Source organism: Cupressus sempervirens, chromosome 2 (genome assembly GCF_028749045.1).
Source record: "Cupressus sempervirens isolate cs-2001-9-10 chromosome 2, ASM2874904v1, whole genome shotgun sequence".
NCBI lineage: Eukaryota > Viridiplantae > Streptophyta > Pinopsida > Cupressales > Cupressaceae > Cupressus > Cupressus sempervirens.
The window spans coordinates 619,931,264-619,946,264 of NC_143119.1; the positions used below are offsets into that span (position 1 = coordinate 619,931,264).

At 38.7% G+C, this 15,001-nt stretch overlaps 1 protein-coding gene across 3 annotated transcripts in view; it reads left to right on the forward strand.

The window, feature by feature from the left end:
* Positions 1-1,043: 1,043 nt before the first annotated feature.
* The window catches only part of TAF13 (TBP-associated factor 13), a 152,933-nt gene continuing 138,975 nt past the window's right edge, over positions 1,044-15,001 (forward strand). The window contains exons 1-2 of one of the 3 annotated variants that reach the window (XM_089814753.1): positions 1,044-1,606; positions 2,091-2,128. In XM_089814753.1, the coding sequence (XP_089670879.1) occupies positions 1,495-1,606; positions 2,091-2,128 (150 nt within the window). In that variant the 5' untranslated portion in view covers positions 1,044-1,494. The remainder of the gene's footprint in view (positions 1,607-2,090; positions 2,129-15,001) is intronic. The other 2 variants (XM_089814755.1, XM_089814754.1) reach the window with 2 other exon arrangements.

Here is a 15,001-nt window from a genome sequence, read left to right on the forward strand (position 1 = left end):
TAGGGTTACTTTCCCCTTTTTTGTTTTTGAAGAAAAAGTTATTCGCCACATGATTTTTCTGCTTTGCCTTGTTCACTTGATTCACATTTTTTGGATATCTCGTCATTTTTTTGAACTTATTTTACTTTAATATTAATACAAATATTAATAATTAACAACTATTAATATATTTGAAAAAACTAAACTTAAAATTAAAGTTAATACTTTAAATAAGCTCACTATAGTTCTTGACTTTTATTATGGTAAAATTTTACAAAGCACTTAAAAACTTTCACATTTAAAACATTAAATCCAAATAAATTTGAATTAATTTTTATAGTTAAACTTTAGGTTTAAATTTGGCATGATGAACATTTGAGAAGGGTCCCTCATTTTTTAAGTCAATGGGATGAGTGATAAATGTCTTTATAAATGTATACAATTATATATTTTACATCTAATTTTATAAAATAGTAAAATATTAAATTCTTAAAAAAATTGATAAAAATTGATTCATTAAAATTATTAGTTTAATCACTAGTTAGATTTGTTTGTTACCTATAGTCCTCTAGCCTATGTTAGAAACTAAATATGAATATTTTGAAATTTAACTATAAAAATGATTAAAAAGTTACTAGGGGAAACAACTGAGGCGCTGCCCATGTTCACATTGCCTCCGCGTCAAAAAAGTCCAATTAATGTTCATAAGAAGCTCCGCAACATGATAACACATGTACTAACAGTTGATCACACATGTACTAATATTTGATCATTTTTTAGCTTTCTTGGTCATTGATTCATCCATTTGTGCAAAAGATGCTATTCTTTTGTGAGCGACTGAGGGTGAACATAACAGGTTTCAAGCAAATGTTTAAAAATGACACATTTAGACTACCTCACACTCTATGAGTTCTACATGTAGCTCCTAAATGCGGCAAAGCCAAAAAATTAGCTTTTAAATCGACAAATTTTGACATTCGAATTAAGAACTATAAATTAAAATTGAACTTAAAAATATTGTCGTCTCTTAAAAGATTTATGATGCACTTAAAAGAAAATGTAGGAATAATTGATGCCAATTTAGTGAAACTAACCGTTTTCGCCTATGGAAGAATTCTATAGCTGAACTATGCAATTTTTTTTTTCCTGCGATTTAACAGTCGATTAAATTTGCGATTTCTTGAAAGGGTTATAATTAGGGAAGCCCGTTGCCAATCCACATGCAAATGAACAGTTTCCGATAGCAGAGATCAAATTTTGTGCAGTGGGAAGTCGTTTAGTAAGCGGTGATAAACAACAAGGATTGAAGGCTAAATATAGTTTCAACATTTCAAAATCGTTCACGTTAGCAAATTCTGCAAACGCATCAAAGTTGGAATTTCTCAAAACAATTCAGATTGTACTCATGATTTAAAATCATAGTCTTGTTTTATGTATCTTGCGCCTAGTTTTGAGCTTGTAGCAACAGGAGTACTTTATTTGCCCTCATGATTTCTGTAAAGTGAGGTCAAAATAATGGCGGCGATGATGGGCTCATCGGGCGCAGGGTCCTCTAGAGTGAAGTCAGGGGGAACACAGCCTTCCGAATCTGGTGTCAAGCGCAAGCGGGGTATTTTTCAGAAAGACTGTAAGTATCTTTTCTCTGTGTATTTTGGATACAATTTTTGTATGAGTTTCCCTTGAGATGGATAATATTTACAAGACAGGACCACAAAAAGCACAATCAACTTCTGCAAGCCAACATTGCTACAGTGAGCTGAATTTAAAGTTTTGTTCATTACTTAAAGTCATAATTTATTAACTGTTCAGAGGTTTAAGTTATTAACATTACATAATTGTAATAGCATGACTCAGTTTTACATTCGGGAATGAGAAGAATGCAACCTATGCTTATGGGTATGTGTGGGGTGGTGCAATTATTATAGGGTTGGTGCGTCGAAGTGGGACTTATGCTTAGAAATTTTAGTAATGTTTTTTGGACCTTGTGAAAGGCTGCCTATAACGTCAGTCGGCCACATTTAAAAAGAAAGGAAGATATTTTAAATAGTTTGACTATTTTTTTGGGGTTTTCTGCTAAGGAACCTAATGTTTCATCTTTTTTCATTTGACAGTGCAGCACATGATGTATGGATATGGTGACGACTCAAACGTAAGTGTTGTGTTCATTTCCTTCCACAAACTTTTGTTTTTTCTATCGATTATAGGCCGAAGAGTTGAAATTTTTTATTGATTAAAATATGATTTACACCTCCATTTAAAGGGCACCGGTAGGAAAGAATGGAGGGAAGAAAGCCTCCGGTCTTGCACAAATCCAAAAGGAAAAGTAACATAAAATCTCTAGTTTGTTCCATACAATAGGAACATTAGGAATCAATCGTGATCAATCTTTTAACCTTGTTACAATGTACAGCTATCTTTGATTTGCCTGATTTGATCTATATTGCTATGGATTCCTGGCTTCTGCCTTATTGTTTCCAAGGCCATGACCTCTCTAAAGCTTCATCAATAGCTCTATGTTCAGGTCACCTGCATATACTCTTTCCCTTACATTCAGCCAGGATTGTTGTTATTAGTCAAAGTAATAGAAAGAAAGCAGACAATCTCTTATTGCTATATTCAGATTTATATTTTACCACTAGCTGATCATGAGTGGAATCAAGCAAGTACACAGTCGAGTAGATTAGGAGTACATCTAAAATAGGAGATACACCCCAAAACCTGTTTACCACCATCTGCTGTAGAAATCAGCATCAGTAATTAGGTACATACCTATGTCGACATTCATAAATATACATGGTCACCTACAAGTGTGTATATATATATATATATATGTTTAATGCCCATCTATATTTTTTATATGTTTAATGCCCATCTATATTTTTAAGTATAGACATAAATACGAACTTTACCTGTTCATTTTTTAGCACCCTCCAATATATTCAATAGGTAAAAGAGGAATTGTATAATATCCTACCTATTGTGACCAGTCTCAACCGTAGTTAGACATGTCACAAAATATTCATATTCTGCATTAAATGCTAAAATACCATCTGAGTGAAAGAAGCATATATATATACACATACACATATACACATAATTAACAATATCCTTTAATTCACATTAGATAACAGATCCTCAATATCATCAAATAAAAGATACATATTTAAACATTTCCCTAAGATTATTGCTGTGTGTATTTATATATCCTTTGATACATACATATATATATATATATATGAGAAATATACAATTATAAAAATCATTCGGACACCTTTATAATCAGTAAAGAGATAATCTGTTGCTCATTTTATGGTTCCCTCCGGGGAATACGAATGAATCCAGCCTTAGATCAATAAAAAATCAATGACTTTCGTATGACCTGTCTGTTGGATACAATTGATAATTGCATGATTGTCTTTGATGTTACACAAATGTCATATCAGTCATCAGACAGAGTCTACCGAGCTCAGAAGGTAAGTACAGCTGTTGACAGAGTTTACCGAGCTTGCAAGGTAAACAAAGGAAGTTCAGTGTTTACCGAGCTCACTCGGTAATCAAAGGATTTGTTGCCGAAAGACAGTGTTTACCGAACTCACTCGGTAAACAAAGGATATGAGATAGGTTGTCAGTATTTACCGAGTTGACTCGGTCATCGAAGAAAAGTAGCAGACAGTGTTAACCGAGCTCACTCGGTCATCGAAGAAAAGTAGCAGACAGTGTTAACCGAGCTCACTCGGTCATCGAAGAAAAGTAGCAGACAGTGTTAATCGAGCTCACTCGGTCATCAAAGGAAAGTCAGAGAAATCGGTGTTTACCGAGTTCACTCGGCGACTGAAGGATTTCACGAAATTCTCTGTATTAACCGAGCTCAGTCGGTTAACACAGGAATTATTTTCTGTGCAGTATTTACCGAGTTAAGTCGGCCAGCGAAGGATTTCTCGAAGGTTAAGTAATTAAAGTTAATTACTTTATGTAATGTATGAAGCTGACTTATAGCACAATTATTTATAATTGTAACTTGTATTTGAGCCGACTTGATAATCTGAAAGGTATATATGAAGGATCAAGTTGCGAATTCAAGTATGGGAGTATGAATGTGAAAAAGCTAGCAGATATGATTGAATATCTAATATGCGAATTATAAGGAAGGTCAGAGCAAATTTTTGAAGGATCAGAGATGCAGAGTTGCATTTGATCAGAGAGGATCTAGAGGAACAGAACAGAGATCTGTATCAGCAAAGATAAGTTGTATTTATTTCAGATCACTCATTGTTACTTTCTAACAATTGTAACAGTGTTTTCAAATCTCTTAACAGAGTGGGTTTAACAGCCTTTTGTAAAATCCTCTAACAAGGTGGCAATTCAGTTGAATTGATCTAAAGACCTCTAGCAAGGCCACTCCTAGCAGGGTGATTAAATCCTCTAACAAGGTCGCACCTAACAGTGTGTTTTGTAACCTTTAACAAGGTTGGCTCCTAACAGGGCTCACTTCAGAAGAGTGAAAAACAGTAACTAGTTACATTGGTGGTTTTTCCCATATTGGGTTTCCACGTTAAATCTGGTGTCTCTTGTCTCTTGTTTCTTGTGTTTTCAGTTTGATTATATGAGTATCAGCAATGAGTATTTCCTTTGACATCTTAAGGGACTTGTGGGAAAAGTTTTTGTAGTAACTGATTCACCCCTCCCCTATCAGTTACTCCATTCTCATTTCCAACACTGTCATGATATGGTTTCCAACCTGCCCATCCAGGGGGCTTTTCAATAAAAGGTGGTATTTTGTAAATTAAAGCATTTGACAACATATGTAAAGTCCTCCTTCATTATTGCTTGCAATGATTCCATGACTAATAATCATACCAGTTCACATTCCCAATGTCTTATGGAATCAAAGATTAAAATAGAATCATTGTATAACAGGGCTTTAAATTTTTTTAGACATTCTACAGCTTTTGGTGGCTTCGAGTAGCTTCTCAGTCCTTCTGAAAGCCTTATGTTCTATTTAACATAGTTCTTCTTGTGCTCTGCTCTATCTTTTTCCATCCATTGTGTTTATACTTCATAGGGTTCATTTTTAGCATATGGTTTTCATGGAGATCAATAATCGGGTTTTTCATACTTTTGAGAGTAGGACCATGGCTTTTAGAGGGTAAATTAAACCTGAGCGTTGGACTTGGATCTTTAACCGGTTGGATGATTTGGCTCGACAATGAGTATACATTTAGGACCAATGACAACATCATAGGGGTCTTTATTTTGTGCCTGTTTAAAGCTCGGGTCTCCAAGCTGGATATAGTAGAGCTCTACCATGCTGTGTTTGTGAAAGAGTGGTTAGGGGAGTTTGAAAATGCAGTCTATGGTGTTAACCTTAGTTACCGATTTGGATACAAATGCAGGATGCAGGGGCGCGGACGCACAAATTTTTTTTGGATGTCGATGCGTATGGATGCGTGCATATATATATATATATATATATGCAAAGAAATGAAAGAAATATACAAAATATAAACATTTGATTGTATGATCTTGTGCCTTCACCAATACATATTCAAATTGAAATTCAAATATTTAATAACATTATATACGTCTATGTTTATGATTCCAATGCAAATCAGCAAATCATCACAATTACAAAATCAAAATATAGTTCATCATTCAATGTTCATCCATCTGAATCTAATTCATATGGATTTGCAAAAAAATCCTTATTGTCTCCAACTCCCCCAATTGTTGCAAGTTCAAGATCATTTGAACCGAAAACGGTTCTGTTGTCACTTAGGTTTGCATCCTTGTCCAAAGCCTATGCATGAGGACAACCTAGTGAAACATGGAAACAACCTCCAAGCTGTGGGACTTGAACTATGAGGTTGAGTCTCCGGAGAAGGCCGGCTTCCTCTTACTATCAAGATGCACCTAGCTACTCTTGGAGAGGAAAAGGGAGAAGGAGAGCATGAAAGCAAATCTACCTAATCTAATCTAAAGAGGCGATGCACCAAAATAGAGTGTTTAGACCAAACTCTGCCCATATATGCACTATTGAACCAGAATGAAACTAAGGATATACACATTCAGACTTGCTTTAATCTAATAATCACATGTAGATTAGAAAACCAGAATGAATGACACAAGGAAAGAGAAGATTCACTTGTATATCATTCACAGGCCAAAAGAGATACAGTCATGCAGATTACAGACTTCTACAAAACAATGGTGAAGGCAAAGAGTTTTTGCACTTTCATACCAATGGCTGAAGGAGATAAAGTAGAGAATCATACAGTTCAGAGGCACAGGGGAATTTACACTGGAATTGCAGAGCAATAGCAGACAACAATAGAGAATGATCGACTTTTTCAAAAATTCACAAAAATTTCCCTTTATAGTGCAGGCATAACTGAGATTTTCCCTCCAAAACTATCCTGCAACCACTGCCATCAAGTCCTACAGGGAACAATCATGGGGATCTAAAGAAAATCTGATCTTCTGTGTCAAATAATGCCTTGAGAAGACATAAACGGCGCCATTAAGCTATTCTGACTAGGTAGATGGATTGTATCGGAGGGGTGGAGTGTTCTCCCGCGTTTAGCATTCATTTCTTGGTGGTTAGGATCGATCATAAAGATCAGATTCGTGTAAAATCCTGGCTTTCTCCTGTTTTTGGTTCGTAAATCAGCATGATCAGTAGGTCAACCTAACCCTGGCATCGGGATGAGCCACGTGGACCAACCATTTTATTTCATTTTGCCACCGAGCAGAGTCTCCCCATGGTTGATCGTATTTCTTCACTAACCGCGCCATCCTTGCAAACCCTGACCGCGATAGTCACACTAACCACCGGCTGCTAACTGTCAATGCCTTAACTGCCGATGCTACCTGAGCCGCCGGGACACGTGTCCTCTACCCGCTTTCTTTCCTTTTTATAACTTCCTCGCACCTTGATTTTGCGGGAATACCTTCTGAACCTCTGAGAACATAGCTTGTACCTTCTGAACCTCTGAGAACATCCGCTGTGACATCACCTGGGACGTGTCACCAAACCGCTTCCCCGTGATATTTAATTTCCTCGCATCTTCATAATGCGGGGAAGCGCCAACCCTTGATCTTCTGAGATCTGACGGTGCACAAAACTCGTACTCTTTGAACCTGCACGACTACACACTGAGACACCACCTGGACGCGTGTCAACAACCCGCTTTCCCACATTGTCAGAAGGTCTGACAAAGCTCAGAATGCGGGGAAGCGGGCACCAATAGAATTGCCAGCTCAGCCAGCCACCCTGTCTACTTGCGGACCACAGAAGGAACACAGACCCACCTGCCACGCGTCGCAAAAAGGCTTTCCTGCATTATTTAAAGATTGTGCATTTGGAAAATGCGGGGAAGTGGGGAACCGTAGATCATGGAAGATCTGACGGTGGAGGACCTGCGAGCCTGCAAAAATACTAAAATGCACGGGGGAAAGAAATATTATAAGGTTAGCCTAAAGTATTTTTTCGATATTCCTTTGGATGTTTAAAAATAGCATTAAAATTGGGCAGTGACCGTTGGCGGGTAACCATTTCAAATTCAAATATTTGCCCGGGGGGGGGGCACAAAATGCAACATTTCTGGCGACTCACAAGGGATGCTAGCCTGCTATGCATAAGACCAGTGGCCTGAAGCATCCATTGGGCTACAGAGTCGTAAAATATGTAGATTCTGAGCACTGTGAAACCCTAACCCTACCTCTAAGATAGCAAAACATTGAAAAACCCCGTCTCTGCAACTGGAACCAGAGAACAAAAACCTTCTGCAACCTTCAAAATTTTGAAAACCTGCTATCTCACAGCGAGATAGCTGTGGTCGTGCACTTCTTGGAAAACTGGAAACAACTGGAACGAAAACTAAGCTAACTATGTACATGGAATCTCAAACCCTGTCAGAAACATGGCTTAAGATAGATCCCATTGACTGGGATAGGCAGAATTTCACCATCAGGCCTGCTTAACTGGAAAGCATTGGCCTGTTTGCAATTGACAATCAGATAGGGACCACTCCACAATGCATCAAACTTTGAGTGTCTTCCTGGTTTTGCTCTATCTACATCCCATTTTAGAACCAGGTCTCCCTCTCTGAAAGTTCTGACCCTAGCTTTCCTGTCAAAGCTCTTTTTAACCTGCTGCTGGTGTGTCTCTAGGGTCTGCATGGCCTGATTCCTTTTCTCTTCCAGCTCCATCAGTTCTGCCACTCTCACTGTCATGGCACCATCTTCAATCAACTCCAGCTGATGAGCTAGCTCCAGGGATGGAAATTCCAATGAAATTGGAAGCCTTGCTTCTCTACCATATACCAACATAAATGGTGAATTCCCTATTGACCTTTTAGGCGTTATCCTGTCAGCCCACAGTGCAATCTTCAGTTTTTTATGCCAACACCTTTGGTTATCTTCTATTGTCCTTTTCATGATTCTGATCAGGTTCTTGTTGGAGGACTCAGCCAAACCATTACCCTGAGAATAGTAATTTGAGGATGTGCTCAAATAGATATTATGATCCACTACCCATGCACAAATCTGAGCTTCAACAAAAGACTTTGCATTATCTGAAATAATAGCTGAAGGGGCACCAAACCTAGTCACAATTTCATCAAGGAACTCAACAACTGAAGATTCAGTGGCATCCTTCAATGCAACTGCCTCTGTCCATCTGGTGAAGTAATCTGTAGCGGCCAAAATCCACTTGTGACCAGAACTAGAAGGAGGATTGATAGGGCTTATGAAATCCAATCCCCACTGAGCAAAAGGTTGGTCCACCTGAATAGGATGAAGGGGAAGAGCTGGAAATCTTTGCTTGCCAGAGAAGAAGGCACATTTTTCACACTTCCTCACATACTTATGACAATCATGAAACAGAGATGGCCAGTAATAACCAGCCCTCATGATCTTCATTGCAGTTGTCCTTGCTGAGAAATGACCGCCATCAGGACCATCATGAAGTTCTTTGATCATTCTTTCAGCCTGGTCTGTATCAAGGCATCTTAATAGGACTCCATTAAAATCTTTTCTAAAAAGGATACCATCAACTATGACATAAGGAATTGACTACAATCTATACTGTCTCTTTTTAGTTCTATCTAATCCTTGGGGGTATCCATTTCCTAGCAAGAAGTTCTTCATATCATCCATCCAATTCCTTGGGCCATCATTTCTTACTTCTTGTTCTTGTGTTAATACCATGACAACTTCCTCATCAGGCTCCTGAGATGATAGCATCTGTTTACACAATCCTTTCCCTCTTACCAACTTGGTAATCTGAATGTCAACATCATATTCCATTACCTTTGTAATCCAACCAGCTCTTTTCTCACTAACATCTTTGTTCAAAAGGAAATCCTTCACACTGGCATGGGGTACTAACAAATGGATCTTGTTATGGGACAGGAGGTGTTTGAATTTCTTTAAAGCTCTGATGACTGCAAGGGCTAGCTTCTTTACATAGCTGTATTTATCTTCATATTCTTTAAGCCCTTTGCTCTTCATTCTTGTCATTTGTTTGAGTCAGGACAATAGAAATGCTTGACTCACCACCTAGGGTATAAAGGATGAAATCCTTCTCAAAATTTGAATTCATAAGAGTAGGGGCTGAGGCTATGGCTGTCTTGATCTCTTCAAAACTTTCCTTCCCTTCCTTGGTCCATGCAAAGACCATACCTTTCTTGAGCATAGCTGTAAGAGGTTTCACCATAGTAGCAAGATTTGGAATAAATCTTCTCACAAAATTTATTCTGCCTAGGAAACTTTGCAGCCCTTTCTTGTGTTTAGGAAGGAGGAGGGCAAGTATTGCTTTTGTTCTCTCTGGATCAATGGTTAAACCATCCTCAGATACAATATGTCCTAATAATTTTCCTTGGTTAGTAGCAAAGACACACTTGCTTGGGTTAAGGGAAACCCCAAACTCTCTGCATCTTAGGAATACTTGTCTTAGATGATCAAAATGATCTTCTACATTCTTTGAATACACAGTGATGTCATCAAGGTAGACTAATACAAACCTTTCAATCATATTCTTGAAAGCTATCTCCATTGCCTTTTGAAAGGTAGCACTTGCATTAGTTAGTCCAAATGGCATCTTACAATAAGCATAGGTACCCCACTTGGTGGTAAATGCAGTCTTGTATCTATCAGACTCCTTAACCAGCACTTGATTGTAACCAGAAAATCCATCAAGAAATGAAAACCTCTTTGAATCACTGACCTTGGACAAAATCTACTCCATAGAAGGGAGAGGATGGTGATCTTTAAGAGAACCTTGGTTAAGGTCCCTAAAGTCCACATACAGTCTGATTTCTCCGTTCTTCTTCCTAACAGGGACAAGGTTTGCTGCCCATGATGAGTGTTTGATAGGGAAAATTATATTGGCCTCAATCAATTTGGATAGCTCCTTTCTCATTAAGGGTTCAATCTTGGGATTCACTGGTCTCTGTTTTTGTCTTACTGGTTTTACATTATCAACTAGATCTATAGTATGCTGAAATAACCTTGGGTCAAAGCCCTTTAAGTCATCATATGTCCAAGCAAATACATCATTAAATTCTTGACACAGATGAATAAAATTTTCTTGCTCAATTTTAGAACATACCTTCCCCATGTTTAAGGACTTTCCATCAGCAACCATGACTGGAGTGTAGTCACCTTCATCAGCAGCTAGGTTCATAGCCTTGCCTCTCGCTTTGTCAGCAGGGTTAAAAACACTTTCTAAGGTAATGAGACCCTTAGGCAACTTGTTAGAACTGAGATGAATGATCTGATCACCATACTGATCCTGCAGTCTTGACTGATTCCTCTTTGAAAATTCTGCCTCATTCTGTAAGAAGCTCACAATTTGCTCATCAGACTCAAACACTTGCCAATGGATGTTGTTATCAGGGATGGCAGGCCTTACTACCACTCTGATTTGTTGCTTCTTCTCCTCCTCAAGATTCCCTGGCACATCATAAGATGCATCTATTGCTGCAAGTCTGTCAGCATGTCTGTTTTTTTTCTAGGGATGCGTTGAATACTAAATGCATTGAAACCTTCAAGAAAATCCCACACCCTATATTTATAAGATTTGAGCAAACCATTTTTGGTGATATTCTGATTTTTCACTTGATTAACCACCAACTCACTATCCCCATACACCCTTAAGGCTTGGATTCCTCTTTTTTGAGCAAGTAGACCTTGAATCAAGGATTCATACTCGGCTACATTGTTAGTGCAACTGAATTGAACCCTAAAGGAGAAGTAATATCTTACTTGTGCAGGAGAAACTAACATCACACCAGCTTCTGATCCATTTTTATTTCTTGATCCATCAAAGTACATGCTCCATATCCCACTCACATCTTCTTTAGTACCCACAAGATTGGGAACTAGAACATCTTTTTCCAATATACATTATGTACTGAGACTTGTCTCAAGGATCTCTGATGTAGAATCAAATTGATATGCATCAGCCCATTCATCCAAGAAAAAATCAGGTATCTTTGCTAGGGAAGTGGTGGGCTCATTCACTATGTCATTCTCATCCATCTCTAGACTAGGGCAATTCATGTTGATGGGGTTGGGGGTGTAAGATTCAGTATGATGGAGGGCTTGAGGCTTTGCTCTAATTGAGGCATTGGCTCCATATCTCGTCTTAAAAGACATATATGACCAATCAGAAGATATAAAACCACCTATTTGGGTAGTAAAGTCTCTTGACAGACAGATGGCAAAATATTGCTTGACCTCAGCAACAGAGATATCTTGGGTTACAGTACAACTAGGGCATGCATGTAAGGCCATCTCCACATTCCTAAGGATCCCTACAGTCTTGACAGTACTACCATCCAACTGTAATACATCCCTAACAATGGGCTCATATTTCATTCCTAAAGCATCAGCGACACACCTAGGCATCACTGAACTGCTAGCCCCTGAATCAATCATGCAATTATGGACTAGCTTGCCCCCTTTAATTAGAGAAACATAGAATGGAGGAGGTCTAACCTTTTTGCTTGTTTCTACCTCCCTTGATGGTTGTACTAGGCTTGTGGTACTTTCCATGCTAAGTGTTTGGTCCTTTGGTTCAATTCTTTCCAATTCTTGCTGCAACAACCTCTTTTGCATGGGTATAGTAGCAACATCATCCCATATGGAGATATTCACATTTGTCTTCTTTATTTGCTCTACCACATTGAATGGCATAGCAGGTGTTTTGGTAGAAGCCTTGGGAGCTGCACTTGTATGAGGTTGAGATGGAATAACCGGTGGATCACTTGTATCTTTTCTACCATGGTTTTGCCTTTGCTGCTGAAAGGTACTTGATTGATTATCTGCTGCTTGCTCATGAGATATTGCATTTGAAGTTGAGGCCTGATTGGGAGGAGGAATAGCATCTTCCATAGCTCTTCTTTTGCTTCTAGTGTTATGAGCAATGGAATCCTGGTTTACATTACAATGCTCCTCCATCTGATGATTCATAAAAGAGCAATCACCCTGTCCTTGCACATATGAGGCATCCTTAAATTGGTCCTCCTTGTATGATTGTTTCGCTGCAGGTTCTTGAACTGTCAAAGCCATAAAAGATTCAGCCTTTTGACACATACAATAGGCATAGGAGTAGTTACAAGAGGGACAAAAATCTTGATCTTGAGCCATATTTTTTTGAGGGACTATGGCTCTACTTTGGTTTACATTTGAGGTTGAAGCATGGCCACCCTGCCTACTCTGATCAAAAGAATTGTTCCAATGATTAGGATTTGGAGGCCTACCACTATTGGGAGCTTGATATTGCAATTGATGAGGCTTACTACCTTGAGCTTGCTGTCTTTCTAAAGTCACCACCTTGTTGCTCACTTTCTGCATCATAGAAAAATTATCCTCCAACCTCTTTCCTTGATCTTCTAACTTCTTCCCTTGATCTTGCAAACTTTTCTCTAGGTTCTTTTCTCTTTTATCCATGTTCTGCATTAGAGATTGCATCATCTCTTTGATTTCATTTATCCCATTTGAAGATGTGGAAGCTTGGGGGATTGGGACAAGGGATTGAGATGTAGAAGTTGTGGGAAGGGGAGCCATTGCTGGTTGATGATTTGGAACATCAGGAAAGAAGGGCATAGGAGGCCTTGGAGCTAACTTACCTCTTTGTATTAGGATGTTCTCTGCCCTTATTGCTATGTCATAAGCAATAGGCAAGGTATCTCCTCCCATAGTTTGGATTGTAGTGGCAATATCACTGTTAAAAGCTCTAAGGTAATGCAAGAAGGCATTACCAGGAGTAGGCTTCACTGAAGTAGGTATTCTATCCCATGTCTTTTGAAATCTATAATTAAAATCAGTCATACATTCATGGGGGGCTCTTTTTATAGTGGTCAACTGTTCTAAAAGTGACAAATAGTCACTTTTATTCTCAAAATGTTTGCACAATCTTGCTCCTAATCCATCCCAATCTGTTATAGAACCATGAGCTAGACCTCTATACCATTATAGTGCTTTTCCTTTCAAAGATGAGGCCAAGAGCCTAACTGCAACATCATCCTCTGTAATACCATGGATATTACAAACATTTGCAACTTCTTGAATGTGTTCTGAGGGAGAGATAGAAGTTTCACCAGTAAACTCTGGTAGACTTTTGAGTGCAACTACTGTTATGTCATGTCTTTGGGCTAATAAGAGAGGGCTCCCACCATTAAAGGTGGCAAAAGTATGAGCTCTAGGCAACGCCATATAGACAAGTGATCTATTGATATGTATTGATGGCAGTCTAGGCTGAGATCTAACAGCAGGAGGAGTAGAGATAGATCTTGTAGGTGTATTTGTTGCTATTACACTCCTCACTGGTGATAAAGATATTCTAGTCTTCCTTCTTCTAGGGTTTGAAAATGAAAGCTCTTGGTACTGAAACTTACCTCTAGAAGATGCCCTTGTTTCAGCTCTGGGCATGAATCACTGCAACTTTGGTTTGGAACCAGATATGTATTGAAGCTCAGAGTCGCCAAGTACTTGAAGAATGAGCCTCTTGAAGGCTTAAACATCGAAGCTAGTATTATCTCCTCGGTATTGATCTTGAAATCTTCCCTTTTGACACCAGTAGGCTTGAAATTTTCTGAAAGATGCTGTCCCACCGGGCATGCCAAAAACTGTTGTCACTTAGGTTTGCACCCTTGTCCAAAGCCTATGCATGAGGACAACTTAGTGAAACATGGAAACAACCTCCAAGCTGTGGGACTTGAACTGTGAAGTTGAGTCTCCAGAGAAGGCCGACTTCCTCTTACTATCAGGATGCACTTAGCTACTCTTGGAGAGGAAAAGGGAGAAGGAGAGCATGAAAGCAAATCTACCTAATCTAATCTAAAGAGATGATGCACCAAAATAGATTGTTCAGACCAAACTCTGCCCATATATTCACTATTGAACCAGAATGAAACTAAGGATATACACATTCAGACTTGCTTTAATCTAATAATCACATGCAGATCAGAAAACCAGAATGAATGACACAAAGAAAGAGAAGATTCACTTATATATCATTCACAGGCCAGAAGGGATACAGTCATGCAGATTATAGACTTCCACAAAACAATGGCGAAGGCAAAGAGTTCTTGCACTTTCATACCAATGGCCGAAGGAGATAAAGTAGAGAATCATACAGTTCAGAGGCATAGGGGAATTTACACTGGAATTGTAGAGCAATAGCAGAGAACAACAGAGAATGATTGACCTTTTCAAAATTCACAAAAATTGCCCTTTATAGTGCAGGCATAATTGAGATTTTCCCTCCAAAACTATCCTGCAACCACCGCCATCAAGTCCTGCAGGGAACAATCATGGGGATCTAAAGAAAATCTGATCTTTTGTGTCAAATAATGCCTTGAGAAGACGGAAACGGCGCCATTAAGCTATTCTAACCAGGTAGATGGATTGGATCGGAGGGGTGGAGTGTTCTCCCACGTTTAGCATTCATTTCCTGGTGGTTAGGATCGATCATAAAGATCAGATTCATGTAAAATCCTGACTTTCTCCTTTTTCT